This window comes from Natrix helvetica (genome assembly GCF_964273705.1).
Source record: "Natrix helvetica genome assembly, chromosome: 5".
Taxonomy (NCBI): domain Eukaryota; kingdom Metazoa; phylum Chordata; class Lepidosauria; order Squamata; family Natricidae; genus Natrix; species Natrix helvetica.
In genome coordinates, this window is record NC_138551.1 from 56,257,079 (window position 1) to 56,274,827 (window position 17,749).

The window sequence follows — 17,749 nt, forward strand, 5'->3', positions numbered from 1 at the left end:
CATGCCCTTTAAAAAATAGGCCCATTTTCGTGGGAGAGTGCAAAAACTTTTTTTAAAATTTGCCTCTTCAAAATCTTGGTGCGTCTTATACTCCGAAAAATACGGTAGTTAATTCGCATTTAATGTTAAGGGTTCAAAGAATGTCAGGCTGAATGATTGGCCCCACACATTTTCACCTCACCAAATCTGGCCCTCCTCGCAAAAAGTTTGAACTAGTAAGATCAAATGTATATAACTTCATATATATGAAGAACTAAGTGTGCGTGTGTATACTATATATACATTTATATACACACACATACACCGAGAATACATTTTTTTATTATTAGAAGCTTGGTGTTGACTTATTAGCCTTATTAAGAACAGAAAATAGTTAAATTGTGTTACATGGTGCTGATTAAGAACTAATATGCCATTTGCTTTCAACTCTTGATACAATTCAGATACTGTAATAGTAAAATATTAGACAAGTATGACTTAGCTGTACAATAATAAGCAGGGTAGTTACTAAATCAGTATCAAAGCTACCAATATGCTAGTTCTTCTGGTATGTAATCTATTGCAATTAAATGGTTATTATAAAACATTAGATTGAACATTATTTTGAATCATTGGTTTTAGATAATTTTATTGGTATCATATAAAATTACAAATCCCAAAAGACCAGTCAGGATATAAAAACCAACAACTGCAAGCTTTCAATCAATATTGTTTTGAAAATTGAAGAGAAAATTGAGGAGCATAGAATTACATTCATAGCAGACTTAAAAACCTACAATTTTGATATTTTAAAAAATAAACCGTAGAGTCCTACTGAGACCCTATAATTCTAATACTGATTGATAGAGAGTGATTGTTAGGCACAATTTTTTAACTTGGTTGCTATCAAGAAATTGGCAATGACTTTAATTAAAAACAAAGCTCTCCCAGAGCTTTTTCTCACAAGATTTATAAAAGGGAATAGCATAAAGTTACAGAATTCTCAGTAACTGAGAATGTAAATGCCAGTTAATCTTTCAGTTACTTAAGGCAGAGACTTTTTGGCTTTTTAAAAATAATAGTGTTAGTGTTTTTCTATCTGAATCTCCCCCAGGAGCTGAATATTCTTTTGGAATTTCTATAATATAAATTACAATTCTATTTCTTGACAATTGAGGATAAGAATATTAAAAAATTTGGAGTACAGATAATACCCACAAATTAATATATATTTTTCACATACTAATTTGTATGTTATCTAAGCAAGGGGTAGAAGAACAAAGCCTGGTTTTTACTGTTAAAGATAAAAAATACCTTTAAGGCTATGGATCTGGATGGCTAGGAAAGAGGAAATATATACATAAAAGGTCTTAGTTGTGTAACAACAAGAAGTTTCAGTCACTTTGCAGTTCAATCCTTTACAGTTCTGCATATACCTACTCTTGGAAAAATAATCAGAAACTGAAATATTATGTATCTACAAATCTCCTACTCATCTTACTCAAATATGTTAGGGCAAGCATTCAGGTGGCAGTCTTTGCCCGTTCAGCTTTTGCCGACGTGCTTCCAGAATATGAGGCTTCTTTTTGAGTTCTTGTTCTGTCTCTGTCATATTTTAGTGCTCCTGAATTGTCCCCCTCTTCCACAATAGCCGCTTGGTTTTTTTTAAAGGGTTTTAAAGGGTTTTGGTGTTTTATTGTACGCCGCCCCGAGTCCTTCGGGAGAGGGTGCGGCTAAGAAATAAATTTATTATTATTATTATTATTATTATTATTATTATTATTATTATTATTATTATTATTATTATTGGTGGAGACTGATGCAGGCCTAGTAGGCATATTTAGTGTAACTATCTCCCCCATGCTCATTCCTATGCAACTTTTTGTTGCTGTTTAGTATGTTAGGTTCTCTTCCTAGAACTAGCTCTTGTACTGCCTATGATAAAGTGAGTAGGTTAAGGGAAAGGATCCCCTGTGTCTTTTCCTGCTACAAACATTTGTATTGATATTATTCTGTACACTATATTTTTACCCATCTCCGAGTTTTATTGAATATTCTTTTATAGTACCTTGAAAATCTATCATAAGACATTGGGACATTGTTGGGTGACCACTATGACATTACTGGCGATATCATTCCCATATCAATCAGAAATTTATTATTTCCTGACTACTGAATGACTATTGTTTAAGTGATGTTTTATAGCAGATTATTTTACTTATGAAAACGTTCATATCAATATGTATATCTACTTTTAATTATTAATAGAGGCCTAGAATGGAACAAAAGTGTGATTTGCGAAGACTTTTAAGTGCAATGAAATTATAACAACAGTTTACTGTTAAGAATATTTGCAACATTTGATATTTTTGGAATACAACACTGATTCTTTTTATCATTAGTTCCACAGTAGCATACCATGCATTGGTTGTACATACTTTTCTTGTATGTGGGAGTGCAGTGGACCATTTGCTGACACTGGGCTTATTTCTTTTCTGCACGAATAATGAATTAATGAAACATGTTTGGAAACATTTCCAGGCAGAACCGGAACACTCAAGATTATAAAATAATGAAGCATAAAATACGTGTATTATATTGCGTTCCAACAATAATAATTCATGTCTTGTTGTAAAAGTTACTACATTCACTATTTAAATATTAAAAATTTAAATCTTTTGTTCAGTAAGATTGCTGCATTGTTTTAATATATTTTGAAATTATGGTAGCTTCTATCAGCCACCTGTTGCCTTCTTCGCCTCACAGTGATTATTCAATTATTTTGTTATTAAAATAATAGCATATGGTAACATATGACTAAAACCACTACATTGTGTTTTTCTTTGCTGTGTAAAGAAGAACAGGCTATTTGGAATCAACTGCAGGTCAGACTGTGTGAAATTAACACACTGTAACTTTACTTTCTTTGTATGTACAGTATGTTTTTCTTCAAGTGAGTTTTTTTTTTAAATTCCTGGCAACTGAACTTGCAGTTTTCTTGGAAAGCTTTTTCGGAAGTTGTTTGCATTGCCTTCTTCCTATGGCTGAGAAAGTGACTGGCCCAAGATCACCCAGCTGGCTCTGGAACTAGATTTCATGGTCTATTGATTGCTAACATGTTGCTTAACCACTGCACCAAATTGATTCTCAACTTTACTATATTTCTACAAATATAAAGTTCTTAATCTGATTCTGACCCAGCTGTTTGTGTCTATGGCATGTCTATGTTTATTTTCTAATATAATGTTGTCAGGGTGTAGTGGTTTATTGCTTTTTATTAATTTTTTTATATTGTGTTTTTATGCTTGTAAGCTTCCTGGAGTCAATGAGAGTGAGTTGGGCATCAATATATATTTTCTTTAATAAATAATTCATATATGCTGCATTTTCTTCTTGTTACAACAAAGTTTAGTTGTTTATAACTATAAAGCTCGAGTTTGTTAGTACTATGTTATTAACTATGCATATTATTTGTATATTTTTTGAGGAAAGAGAATAGTTGTGAAGTTTTCCATATTGAAAGGAGGAAAAAGAGTTATACAGGATGTAGCTAGATACGTTGCTTTTATTTCGCATAAAAACAGGCATATTTATGCAACAGAGCCACTTCAGAACATAGAAATCAAAACTTATTTGCATGTGCATATATACATGTATATAGCTATATGTGTACATGTGCTTAGGGCTTTCCTCTCTACATTAACAGTACTTATTGCTATTCTTTTTTTTGCCTTAATATTTGTTTACATAACTCTTCTTTCTGCCATGCAAATCATTGGTTCCACCTCACCAGCACCTGACCCTAGACTTTCGCATTATCACTTACATATTCCCAGTTTGGCTTATAAGGGCTATGGTGAATTATTTTATAGCAGTATGCTAACATTGTAAACTGCCCAGAGAGTATATATATGCTGTATATAAGTCTGAGTGCTATTACTATTGTCAGCAATCACTCACTTCATTAATTCTTTTTTTGCAAATATTTCTGTTACTTGAGAGTAAATTTGTGCTAAACAAATTCATCATGTGGCTGACTTGAACAACTATAGACAGGTATTTCCAAATCCACGTTTTACCAAAGTAGTGCAGAAAGTGATGGCACTACTGTTTAAGGACCTCTTAGATGAAATGAATTAACATAATCCTTTCTAGGCTATATTTAGACCCAAATATGGTATAGATTTAGTCTCTCTGATGGATGATTTGTACTGGGTGAGCCAGAACCTCTTGGGGACATTTAAAATTGTTGACTTTTATCTTTTGACACCTTTTGATCCTATTGGTATCTTAGATAAGCCAAGGATGAAAGTGTTGCTTTATGGTATTTTCTATCTTTCTAAAGCTACAAGAAAGTTATATTAGGAGTCTTCTGATTGTTCAACATCTAAATGGAGCCAGTATGGTCTTGGTTGATGTCTGTATGTGGGTGATGGAGATAGATTGGGATTGGATACCTTCAATTAGTGGTTCATACTATTTATTACACAGGACATGAAAAACAGAAGGAACAGTGTTGCTTTTATAGTTAGGAATGTTATAGAAAGAACAGTTCTTGGCTACAATGCAATCACTGAATCATATTAATCAGACTTTGTTAACAAATCTTTAATATGACAATTAGTATGACAATTCAAGTTTATGCTCCAACCACCCATTCAGAAGAAGAGGTTTATGATCAAATTAATGTGAAATTGACCAAACACACAAATAAGATGTGCTGCTTGTGACTGGAGTCTGAATGCTTAGGAAACTGAAATTAAACAGGAGATACACTTAGCAATTTTTGCCACTATAACAATTTCTTCATAGCTAACCATGTCTTTAATCAACCAAAACAATATCTTTATACGTGGATGTCATCTGATAGAATGCATAAAAATAAAATTAATTATATATTATTGGTAAGATGGAGTGAAAGAGCTCAATTATACACATGACCAAGTACTGACTGTGGAACACTGAATATTAATGAGAAGAAGAGTAGGAGGAGCTTGATGTTGAGTGTCTAACCACCATTTTCAAGAAGAACATCAAGAATTGCTTTGAAATCCTAAACCTCATTGATAAAGAACCAAAGGAACTGTGGAAAGAACTTAAAGAAGTTATTAAAGATAAGTGTGAAAAGAGACTGGTGAAGATGAAGAAACAGAAAAGAGCAGTCAGGATGTCAGGGAAAAAATAACATGGAAATTGCGAAGTTGGGAAGAGAAGCTAATGTTAACAAAAACAAAAATTGAGGAAGAAACTTAACAAAGAATTTCAAAGAACTATTAGAAGAGACAAGCGGTATTATAACAGCTGTAAAGACATTGAAGATGGAATAGGCATGAACACAATGAGCAAAGTATTTCAAAAGGTATCTTAACTCAAAAGAAAATTTCAACCTTGATTTGGTGTGCTAAAGGACTCCAGAGGATAGATAATTCAAAGGAAATCAAACAAAAGTTGGAAGGAATATACTGAAATATTCTACAGAAGAAATGTCAACATCCTAGATACCTAGAAAATATTCCCTACTTAAAAGAACCTCTACTACTAAAATATGAAGTTAGATCAGTACAGAAGGTGGTGCTAACACTTCATATGATCTTGATTCTGTCTCTCTGTTGATGCAACCTAGCCAATTTACATTGGCTTTTTTGGCTGTTGCTGCTCATATTTAAGTGATTATCCACTAGGATTCCAAAATCCCTCTCACAGTTACTGCTATTGAATCAGGTTTCACCTAATTGAACTGTACATTTTATTTTTCTTGCATGAGTGTACTTAGTTTTCTCACCACTGTATTTCATTTTGTTAGAGCCCAGTGTTCAAGTCTGTCAAGATCCTTTTGGATCTGGAGCCTATCTTCTGTGGTATTGGCTATTTCCACCAGTTTGGTATCATTTGCAAATCTGATAAGGTCCTCTTTTAACCACTCATCTAAATCATTTATGTAGATCTTGAAGACAGAATGTTGGAGTACCCCGCTGCATACTTTCCTCCATAAAGATATAGTTCCATTAAGGATTAAATGTTGAATGCAATTTGTAAATCAGTTACAAATCCATCTGGTTTTTCCATTCCAGAAAAATCTTTGTTTTGAAATATTACATATTTTAAAAATAAAACAGTTGTAATAAAGTTTTACATTCTGATTATACATGTTTCAATTTGTTTCAGTTTAGGATAGGACTTTGAAAATGTTAAAAGCTCTTAAGTCCAATCATGCTGATAAAAGTATTTATTATAATTTACGTATTTATTTCTGTGCTATTCTCCTAGGCACTGCTTGGAGTGTCCAAGCATGGGTTAACTTCAGCTTGCTTCCCAAGGACTGAGTTCAAAGTTTGTGTAGCCACACCTCCTGCTCCCTTTAGAGGCTCAGTTTAAAAAACTCAGTCACCCTGAAGGACACAGTTGGACAGCAAGTTGGACTCTCCAAACAGCTTAATGTAGCCTCTTTTCTTATTTTTGTGTTTAGAGTGTAGGTTAGGAAGCATTAGGTTTTGTTATTTTCTTCCTCCAATTGAAAACTTCCTTCCTATAACCTTCTGACACGCGGAATAGGCAGCTTGGAGCATGGCTGCCTTCCACCGCAGTCGAGGCACTCTGGGCGGTCCCTGAAGCCTTCGGAGCGCTTAAAACGACCCTCCGAGCAAACCGGAAGTCACTTCCGGTTTGCTCGGAGGGTCATTTTGAGCGCTTCAAAGGCGTTAGGGAAGACTCTGGACGGTCCCTGAAGCCTTTGGAGCGCTCAAAATGACCCTCCGATGCTGATCAATGATCAAAGAAAAGAGAGAGAAAAATATTTCCAGAACTCAGCCTTCAACCTCCAAGTGGCAGTGTAACTTCTTTTCCCTCTGATGTTGCTGCTCTCTTTATATTCCTTTTATATCCTCTTTATATTCCAAACTTAAAAGAAACAAGGCTCTTAAGTGGAACAAAATTTTTAAAAAACCCATCCAAGCCAGTATTGTGAAAATAAAAAAAAGATTTGATCTATAGGTTAAAAAAAAAGTAGTAGAAGAAAAGCCAATACTTTCACTTTAAAAAGTAGGAAGTGTTTGCAAAACTTCCATCCATAGAAGACAATTTTTAAAAAAAGGATAACACACTGTTCAAAATAGCTTAAATTTGCCACTTATTTTCTTTTCTTTTCTTTACAAGTTTGATTTGGTTTTAATCTTTTTTGGGCAGTCTCTTTTGTAAAAATAAAAATTCCTCACCAGATGGACACACTTTCCGCTTTCCTCTGGTTGCGGAGCTGTCCTGACTTCAGCAGCTTGTGGCTGCGCTTCTATCGCCAGCTAGAAGAGATTCTCTTGGATCAATCAGGGACTTTGCGATGTCCCTGAGATCAGCAAGACCTACTCTTCCCTGTCACCATCTCTTTGGGACGGTTTAGGTCCAGATGGACCACCCAGCCGTAAAAGTATTGGCTGCGATTTCAGAGCTCTGAGATCGCACGTCCGTATCGTCGCGACGTCAGCTCCTTTCCCTCATAAAGCATAATTTTTGATAAAATTGCACTGCTATGTATTTAAAATCTGCTTCAGCTTATAACATCTTTAATGATGTTCTTTGTGTGGTGTAATTTTAATGTTTTTCAAAGTATAGCTAAACATCTGTATATTGTGTGACAGAAATAAAAATTGATTTTGAAATATGAGCATATTTTTTCTAATACAGGTAGTCCTCAACTTACAACAGTTCATTTAGTTCGTTGAAAGTTACAATAGCCCTGAAAAAAAGTGGCAGGGCCATTTTTCACATTTGCGACTGCTGCAGCATCCCCATGGTCATGTGATCAAAATTCAGACGCTTGGCAACTGACACATTTATGATCACTGTAGTGTCCCAAAAATGGGATCACTTTTTTGCGATCTTCTGACAAGCAAAGTCAATGGGAAAACCAGATTTACTTAACAATTGTGTTACTAATTTAATAACTGTAGTGATTCACTTAATAACTGTGACAAGAAAGATTGTAAAATAGAACATAATTCACTTAACAAATGTCTTACTTAGCAACAAAAATGTTGGGCTCAATTGTCATAAATTGAGGACTACCTGTATCTTTATCATTACGAATTGCTTCCTGTTTAACTGAAAATGAAAGTGAAAATCAGAATTCTGCTAACTACAAATCTGTTAATTTAGCATTGTATACAGAGTGACATAAATGAAATGCAATATATTATCACCTTTGCAGTGCAATACATGTTAAATATTGCCACTTCGGCAAATATATAAGTTGGTAATTTATGTTTTCCTTATTTGTAGAGATTTTTGTTCTACAAATACAAAAGTTCCTCTTATGATATATTGTCATAAGAACTATTGTATTTGTAATAAAAAATACCAGATTATCTATTTATTTATCCTGTTTGTACGACCACCCATCTCAACAAGCCCCTGGGTGGTCGTACAAATTAAGATTATCCTCAGAGACAGAGCACACTTCTCTATCAGAGAGTATATCATTTAAAGCAGCCATGCTACGGTTGAAGCTTTAAGATAGAGCACCCTTACTGGTATGGAATGCTCAATTTTTGAATCTACAGATTCATGTTGCAGAACAATATTAATTTGGCTTTGCTTAGATTTCTTTTAGTGTTTTTGTTATTTTAACAATTCATATTGAAAAACTATTTGAGTATCTATATTACTGGTTTCCTTCCAGGATTTTCCTGAGAAATAGTAATCTTTTAGGGAGGCAACAGCATTACCAGATTCCTTTATGTCGAGTCCTTAAAGATTCCAGAGCACTGACTATGGCTAAGATAAATAACTATGGAAATGTATGCAGCTGCTTTGCCAGTGGAGTATCTATTTTTGACACTGAAACCATTAACAAGCTCTGGCTTTTCTCAGGTCAAGTAGCGGCAACTGAGAACATTAGCACTTTTTCTTTGTTGACAGCCTATCGTTATCATGGCAGGTCACAGGGGGTGAGTAGATAGTTGTGGTATTTGGACACTTAGATAGTGTTGTAAGTTTTGGGTTTCTATTTTAAATTTTGCTTAGCTAGAGCTGCTATCAGGTCCAAAGTAAACCTTATTAGAGAATTGGCTGGGAGAGTGTATGAAAATATCATTAAAGGTTACATCAAGGTATATTTTAGTTTGTTCTTAAACAGCTTTTTCAAAGGAAAACCTGCTAAATATATATATCTCTGGTATAAGAAAGTGTTGTTTGTACAGCTTATTATCTTAAAATATCCTCCCCTTTTTTATCTTGGTAGTTCCTTTGGAAGAGAAATGTTTGCTACAGAAATGCACTAGAATCAGTATAATCTTTCTGATCTGAAATCTTAAATGTTTTACTGGAATAAACTACATTAAACTCAATGGGTGAGTTTTGAATAGACACTTGTAAAATTAGCAACTGTTGATAGACAAAATGTCTTTATACATGATATGTTTTGTATTCACCAAAAACTGCCGGCAAGAGATCAGTAAGCTTATAATTTAAACAAGAAAGAAAAAGTCTTTGTACGGTACCGTGTCTAATGTAGTATAAGTTGGTTGCTTATTGTATATAGAAGTCAGATGAAGTGAATCGTATTTCTTAGAAGGAACGCAATTCATTAAATAATATGCATATATAAAAATAAATTCCAGAAACCAGGTATTCGTGCTGGTCACTATTTGCAGAGTAAAATATTTGTGCTATATTTGAAATGGATAATTAGCTTTTGTAGGGTTAAGTACTAATAAATTATTACATTGTAGAGCTGTATAGATCTGTTTTGTGTGTATGTGTGTGTATGCGCGTGCACACATTTCACAGAACTTTTTTTAAAATGCTACCTGTAATGCTTAAGCATTAATGAGAAATAATTCAAAGTTTAGAAGGGTTGCACCTCTTAAATGAATTGAAATAGTAATTACCCTAAAGGAAGGAAATATACTACTAGTAGAATGAGAAAGCTATAGCAGAATAATTAAATTTCTTGAACTGTAAATAGGGAAGTTTTAAATTATGGTTTTTTAAATGTTGAACGTTGCTCAGACTTACTGTGTATGAACTGGGCAGCTATATAAATCTGTTTAATACATAAATAAATGAAAGATAAATAGTGCAATATACATACATTATTTGTCCTTTTTTATAGATGTGATTAACTTGAAAATAACAGTATTTGAATCATTCTGGGGGGGGGGAAGAAAAAAAGGTTTTATTTTCCCCCCTTTTTTGCTATCAGAAGATAGCAGCTTATCTGAGAAAATATAAATTGCAAATTTCATACATATTTTAAATGTAAAATAGAATTCAACCTATTTAAATTTAATTGTAAAAGGCTTCAGGAGTAACAGGAATCTTGTTTCTAGTTTGATTTGATCCCTTGAACTGAAGACTTGTTGAACTCAGTGGCTTTTGCCTCTATAGTTATGTCCTTATAGTTAAAGATTTCCTCTTCTGGAATATTTCATGTTTTAGTGTTATAGCCCAATTCAGGATAACATTACTTTCAATAAAGTTTTGATTTTAAGAAGGCTTAATTTCTAATAAGATGGCTAATGTGTCATGTAATTATTAGGTGTGGTTTAAATGTTCTGTACATGAATTTAAGATGATAGGCTTTAATCTAAAAATGAGTAGCACACATTCATAAATGTAGGTGCTCAAATGTACATATGCAATTAAAATGTGGAAAATAAATAAATAAATATGGATTTAGACATTGTTATATTATATGTCCAGGCAATAATGATAATGATTTTGTTTTCTGCATTAAGTTTAACGAACAGTTGATTTTGTAATATTGTGAACTATGACAATAAAAGAAGTACTAGAAATTTTAAAATGATCAATGGCAATTATTTTTAAGAATATATTGTTTTTTATTCTCCACCGACTATCAAAATCATTGTTAAGGTTTTACTTGTCTTAACATAAAAACATTCACCATGTTTCGAAATTAACATTTGAACCCAGTTCAATTAACTTGATCAATATGTGTGTAATAGAAGAGAAACTGATTTTTTTTTTTGCTTTAGTCTCAATATAGTCTCTGTTTATGTAGGTGAGCTTTTTTATGATTATCATTTACTAGATCAAAAAGCATCTGATTGCATTAGCTACTATGTTCCATATGCTGCTGGCTATAATGCCCAGACTTTTAAATTGCACAGTATGTTTATTCAAAGACTGAGATGCTATTTTAATAAATATATATCAGAACATTTACCTAACATAAATTAGATGGAACTATAGATGTCAGTGAATTTGGAAATATTTTCCATGGCTATAGCCGTCAAATTATAAATCTCTGACTTTTTGCTATTAATAAAGAATATCAGTTTAGTGTTGTTTGACAGCCGTAGTGCAATAGTACTTAAGTATTACAGTTCACTTGCATGACATATTTATATGACTGAACAAAATCTTATGTACAATAGTTATTTTAAACTGGATGATTTTAAACAAATAACAAAGTGAATTGTTTATTAATATCATATAACAATTATAATTTCCAATTAATTTATTGGAATGTATTAATGCCTATGAGCTGACTTTAACACTGTTGTGTTAATGGAAATATAGGTAAAAGCAATACAATATAAGTAAGATTGCACATGTGCTACTGATTTGATATAATGGGTTGATTTATTATATAGCTTCTCAGCTTGTAATCATGGATATCCAAATTTGCTGATGTTTTTGTATGGTATTGAGTGCACATTTTAATGGAATTTTTAAATGAGTATCATTTTACTTACCAGTATCTGATTCTCTTTCCCCAAAACATTTTCCTTCAGGGCATGCCAGCTGCACTCTAGTTGGTGATTCAATTATAACTTATATTTTCATTTAAAAATAAATTGTTTCTTTTTAAAAAATTAGATACAATGAGGTATTGGATAAATAAATATGTATGCTGTTTTCCTTTAAAATACTTCCTTATCCTTCAGTTGTCACCTTGAGTAGTCATCCTTCTTAAAAGTCATCGTAATTGAAGCTTCCACATTTGGAGAATGGTTATAGTTGAATCCATCCATCCATCATAAAATATGAGTGGTGCCATAATTAGTGTATAAATTATTTTAAAAATATGGTATTCAAAGAATCCCCTTGCAGAAGCTGGAACAATTATCTGAAAGTGCATAAAGGATTTTAACACAGTAGGTGCTTTTTAAAAGATACAGGCATGATGTGTATTAACATATTAATTTAATGTGTAAGACAGCTGACTTCCCAACAGTTCTGGGCAACTTATGTTTTGTAGATGGGTGGGGGGCTGAGGAAGCACTCAGTGAGTGAGATGAATAATGATGCAGTATAAAAATGCAAGAAAGCGGGGCCTTGCAGTGGTTTTGGCAGGAGGATCCAGTAGGTGAGAGTACAATCTTCTTTCCTTGCCCCACTTCCCACTTTCTTGCCTCTTTCGGGAGAGTCTGGTGGCAGGCGAGGTGGCAGCAGCTGCAATCCCAGCACTGACAGGACCCACCCGCCCTGAGGAAAAGAAAGAACACAATGAAGATCAGCTGGGGGCAGCACCAGTGGCGGAATATAATGGCTTCATCATTTCTGCCATGCTGTGAAGGGCTGTCAAAAGGGCAGAGGTGAGGGGAGATAAATGGGTGGGAGGAGTGGAAGCAGAGGCAGTTTGCGTGGGACAGGAGAATGTGACTGGAATGCTTCAAATATAATAAGCATGAGGACTAGTCATAAGTCCATTTTTTCAGGTCTGATGAACTATCATTGAAAGAATGATCAGAAAGTGATGACTAAAAGTAAAGGTTTCACCTGTCCAGTCATGTCTGACTAGGGGGAGATGCTTATCTTTGTTTCCGTGGTCATGTAGCCAGCATGACTATATGTGCCGAGGCATCTGGAACAGTTACCTTATTCAAGACTATACTTTCATAATTCACTGAGGCTGATGGGAGCTAAAGTCCACAATAGTGTTTGGAACCATTGGATTACTTCCAGTTGAAGCTGAATCATGTCCATGTTCTTACCTAGGCTTCCTTAAAAAGCATGAAGCTGTCTTGATCCCAGCAAAACCTCTTTTATTTACACAACTGTGAATTCCTTTCATTCACAGTCAGCAAGGCTTGGCAAACAGTCTTTCAGAGGAATATTTATCAACACAAACCTTATCTTGCTTGGAGAGCTCCAGATAACTAGTTTCCAGACACAGGGCAAGGCAACAATTGGCATAGAGTCTCTTATAGTCACAAACAGAACGTTCCGCTCTTGAAACAACCGAAGGAACAAATTGTTTTCTGCAAAAGCCCATTCCCCATTCGGTCCTCTTTTGTTTCCTATGGGAGGGGCCAATCATCTCCAAGGTGTGGCTTTACTTCCAGTTGACCCTGCTTTATTGGTTGTTCTTGTCGCCTGGCAGCTCTGCGCATGCGCACACTGGGAACAGACTCCAGCTGTTCCTCTGCCTCGTTGCTGTCTAGCTTTTCTCTCTGCCTCTGACGCAGAGTCTTCACCTGAGCTTTCCTCAGCCGCCAGGATTGGCCCATGTTCCTCCCCAACCTCCTCATTGTCCGACACTGCTGCCAGCTTCGCTAGCCACCGCCGGACCACAATAGTCCATGGCATCAGTGATTATGACCAAGAATACAGGAAACAAAATTCTGAAACTTAAAATTATCTTTTTATTTTAAAATGTAATCCAGTTAGTTTAGAAAGTTTGTGATAAATAATTGTTCCTTAAAACAGACTAGTGTTAAGTAAAATTAAGCAACTATAGTGAAACTATATGTTTCAAAATATAATACAAAGAGATTTGGAATGATGCGCTATTACAATTGTAAAATTTAATTTATTTGTAATTACCATTTTAATTTTTGGTTAAGCAGGTTTTGGAGTATAATTTGTTTTTTAAAAAATTATTTAATATTAGAATTGACTATAGCAGGGTTATCAAACTCGATTTCATTGAGGGCTGCATCAGGATTGTGTTTGACTTCAGGTTGGGTTGTGGCCAGCTTGACATCACTCGTGTTGGGGGTCGTTTGTGGTAACCAAGTGCTTTGCCAGTGAAAATAGGTTCCCGAGCTCCATTTTCAGTTGCAACGGCATCCTGCAACCCTTTGCCAGAGAAAATGGAGCTCAGGAAGGCTACAGGTAGCCCTACCAGGCTCCATTTTTGGCCGCGATGGCAACCTGCAGCCCTCCGCCAGCGAAAATGGAGTTTGGGATTGGGGTGGGGCAGTGGCTTTCTTGAGCTCTGTTTTTGCTGCAGAGGCACCACAGGCTGGTACTTGCTGGTCCTTCTAATCTGACCCGCAGACCTTGAGTTTGACACTCTTGGGCTAGAGAAATCATTGGGCATTCTTCTTTCTGCATATAATACAGGCTGGTACCATTTTGGTACCAGCCTGTATTATATGACTCTCAGCAGAGCTCTGATGAAGCATTCTCCTTCTCACTGCCTGCCACTTTGCTGGGGGAAAGGGGAACAAAGGGAGCCATGGACTACAAGGAAGACTGCATCCCCACTTGTCAATCCTGCGTGTCCCCAATGGCTCCCTTCCCATTGTTGACTTCAATCACCGCACAGACAGTCCTGTAGGCAGCAGGCATATGAACTTCTCCTTGGTTCTCCATTTGCTGCCTACCATTGTTAAGAGATTTCAATTTTTGGACTTGATTGAAGAGTAGCCAATTGCTGCTCACCTTTTGAGACTTACTGTCCAGCTGATTGAGTAGGGTGGCCAGAGGGAGATGGGAAAGGAAGCAAGGATACATCTCTCCCATCTTTTCCTGCACCACACAACCTTCAGATTTCTGGAAAGTATGGTCAGAAAGCACGAGCAGTGTGGCACCACCCAACAGCCACAACTTTGTGAATAGAAGTAGTGTGAAGCTCCTTGAAATCTCAATTACACAGAAGTAATGTGTCTCAGATTTTGTATGCATTCTTTAAGTTAGCACATTTGAGGTACTTTTATTCAAAAAAGTTTGTGCTATGATGTGCTTAGACTTTAGGCTAATTGAAGATTACAAACAGGATAGTTTTACCATAGTAGTATGTAGATAATCCTATCAACAGATTGTTAAGGAAAGATTAATGCAACAGTAATATTCACTCATCATTTGCAGCACAGTTCTTAATCTGGAGAAAATATATAATAAACAAACAAACAAACAAATAAATAAATAACAGTTATCATAAAACTATATATTAATTACAGTTAAAATAGAAATTTTATAGCCATCCTTGGTTTATCTGATAGCTTTGAAAACCAAGTAGTATTCCAGACAAGGACCTATGACTGAAAGAATATTGAGTCCAGCTATGTCAGTAATTTCATATGCTCTGAGGAGTTACTCCACCTTTATTTGGAAGTATGATACATTGTCAGGACATAAATTGGCCTTCTACATGTATTCCCAAGCCAAGTCACGCACAGAGAACTCTATAAACAAGATAATGTTGCATTTCTTCTCCATGTGCCTTTTCCATTCCTGTCCTTAGACTGCATCTTACTTTGGTCCGTCTGTTACTAGTCAATATTAAAACACACTTATAAATATTTTAAATAACATTTTAAGGATTATAGGGGATATTTCTATTTTTTCTGAAACTGGGTTTCACGTCATTTAAATTGTAAGATTTAAATGTGATTAAGATTTAAATGTGATTAATGACATGATTAAGATTTCAGAATTTTCTCTTTCCCCTCGAATAGATTTTCTTGAATCTGTTCTATTTTTATAGTTTTTCACTTATTACCACAATTGAGCCCAACATTTACATTGCTAAGCAAGACAGTTATTAAGTGAGTTATGGCCCATTTTATGACTTTTTTTGCCACAGTTGTTAAATGAAACATATGCGGTTGTTAAACAAATCTGGTTTCCCCCATTGACCATGTGTCATGACCCCAGGAGAGTACAACTGTCACAAATAGATGCCAATGCCGAGTGCCTGAATGTTGATCTTGTGACCATGGGGATACTGTAACAGTTGTAAGTATGAAAGCCGGTCATAAGTCACTCTTAAATGTCATAACTTTCAATGGTCACTAAATGAATGGTTGCAAGTCGGCTGTATTGAGTTAGAAAGTATAGAAATACATGCAAATGTTTTGAACTGTTTTTTTGCAATTTATTGCTATATATATACATATACATATATACATATACATATACATACATACATACATACATGCATACATACATATATGTAAGTATTAAACAAGTATCTTCATTTCTTAAAAATCAGCTCTTTTGCAATTTTTCTTAATATACATTCTAACTGTTTTTAATTGGAAAACAATAATAAAATTTGGGAAACTGCAAAATTTCAAAGTCCCTATTTACACATTAGTTCATGAACTGCAATTTAAAACAGGCCATATTATTATCAAATATCCATATAGTAAAATTCATCCATTTTGGAGCCTGTCTACCTGCTTATTAATTCTTTCATTTTATTTCCTTCCAACTTTTTATCTGAGGTTTGCTGATATGAACTTTTTACTTAGATTCTTTCAGTTTCTTCCTCAGAAACTGGTTCCTTTTCCCAGACTTAGTGAATTGCCTCCAGGCACTTTCATTCTGAAGGTTATGAATGTGTTCAGAAATGATGTTATGGATATAAGAGCATGTGTGTAAGGATTTAATCCATTTGACTTTTCTCTAATATATGTGCCTAAAAAGGTTTTGTTCTTAGTGCTTTATTAGCCTAATGATTCTCTTGATGATTGATTTATACCAGGTTCATTCCAATGTCCCCAGCTATAGTATATCAGAAGTGAAAAATCATGTGATGCAGATGAGGTCAGTAGCTGTTGTTGACAGATACGTGGGTGGGTGTTCTGACTGAATATCACAGAAGTGTCCAGAGAGGAGCTTCTGCTCTGATTATTTGAGAACAGAATGAGACTTGACAAATGTTTCTTTGTGTAAAAGGCTGTTTAGGTTATTGCTCATTTTCAGCAGTTAAATTCTCTAGAAGATTTGTGGCTTTGTACGAATTAAAAACATAAGACATTAAATGTTTAAAGATCCTTATATCGGTAAATCTTGTTCTGTAAGCTTTACAATGTACATCCTAACCATACAAAGATAAGCATAGGAGTAATAAATTAGTTAAGACAGAAACGTGAAGAAAAGTTTTGAAAATGCAATAAAAATACTTTCATTTGCGGAGGGCAATGTGGATTTTGACACAAAGAATTGGCTACAATTGGATTTTTAGAATAATATAATTCAATCTAAATTGAAGGACTGGGACTTCATTCTGGGGCTTGTCTGGTATCCCCCACACTTTTAGTACTGGGGTTTTTCAGGCTTCATTTTTTTATTTACTGAGCGCTTATAGACCGCCCCCTCTCCCGAAAGGGACTCGGGGCGGTGTACAGTCCATATCGGAAATACATCGTATAAATAACTATAAAATTAAGCAATTAAAATTATTAATGCCTTGGAGACTGGGTCTTGGGCAGTGGTGGGTTTCAAATTTTTTTAGAACCTCTTCTGTAGGTGTGGCCTGCTTTGTGGAAGTGGCTTGCTGGCCATGTGACTGGGTGGGAGTGGCTTGGCAGTCATGTGACCGGGTGGGAGTGATCAAGATGATGTCACTGAATTCTTTGCCCCAATGAATGATCTACAAAAAGATATAAAAAAGGAAATTTATTATTTTGTGTACTTACTATTTAAATAAGATTAAAATAAGTACACAAAACAATAAAAGAGCTACTTACAAAAGGAAGATGACTGTCCTTGCCAGTCTTCAATATCACTGACTCCAATGAATGGCCTGCACAAAAAAAAGACACAGGAATGAACTCTTTCATTGCATGCACTGCAT

At 34.8% G+C, this 17,749-nt stretch overlaps 1 protein-coding gene across 4 annotated transcripts in view; it reads left to right on the plus strand.

Annotated features, from left to right (window-relative positions):
• The window catches only part of RBM20 (RNA binding motif protein 20), a 94,653-nt gene that overhangs the window by 18,442 nt on the left and 58,462 nt on the right, over window positions 1–17,749 (plus strand). The window contains exon 1 of one of the 4 annotated variants that reach the window (XM_081954281.1): window positions 9,008–9,077. The exons of the other annotated variants lie outside the window; for them this stretch is intronic. Within the exon in view, the coding sequence (XP_081810407.1) occupies window positions 9,049–9,077 (29 nt within the window). The 5' untranslated portion in view covers window positions 9,008–9,048. Of the gene's footprint in view, window positions 1–9,007; window positions 9,078–17,749 lie in introns of those variants that run through there. 4 annotated transcript variants of the gene reach the window in all.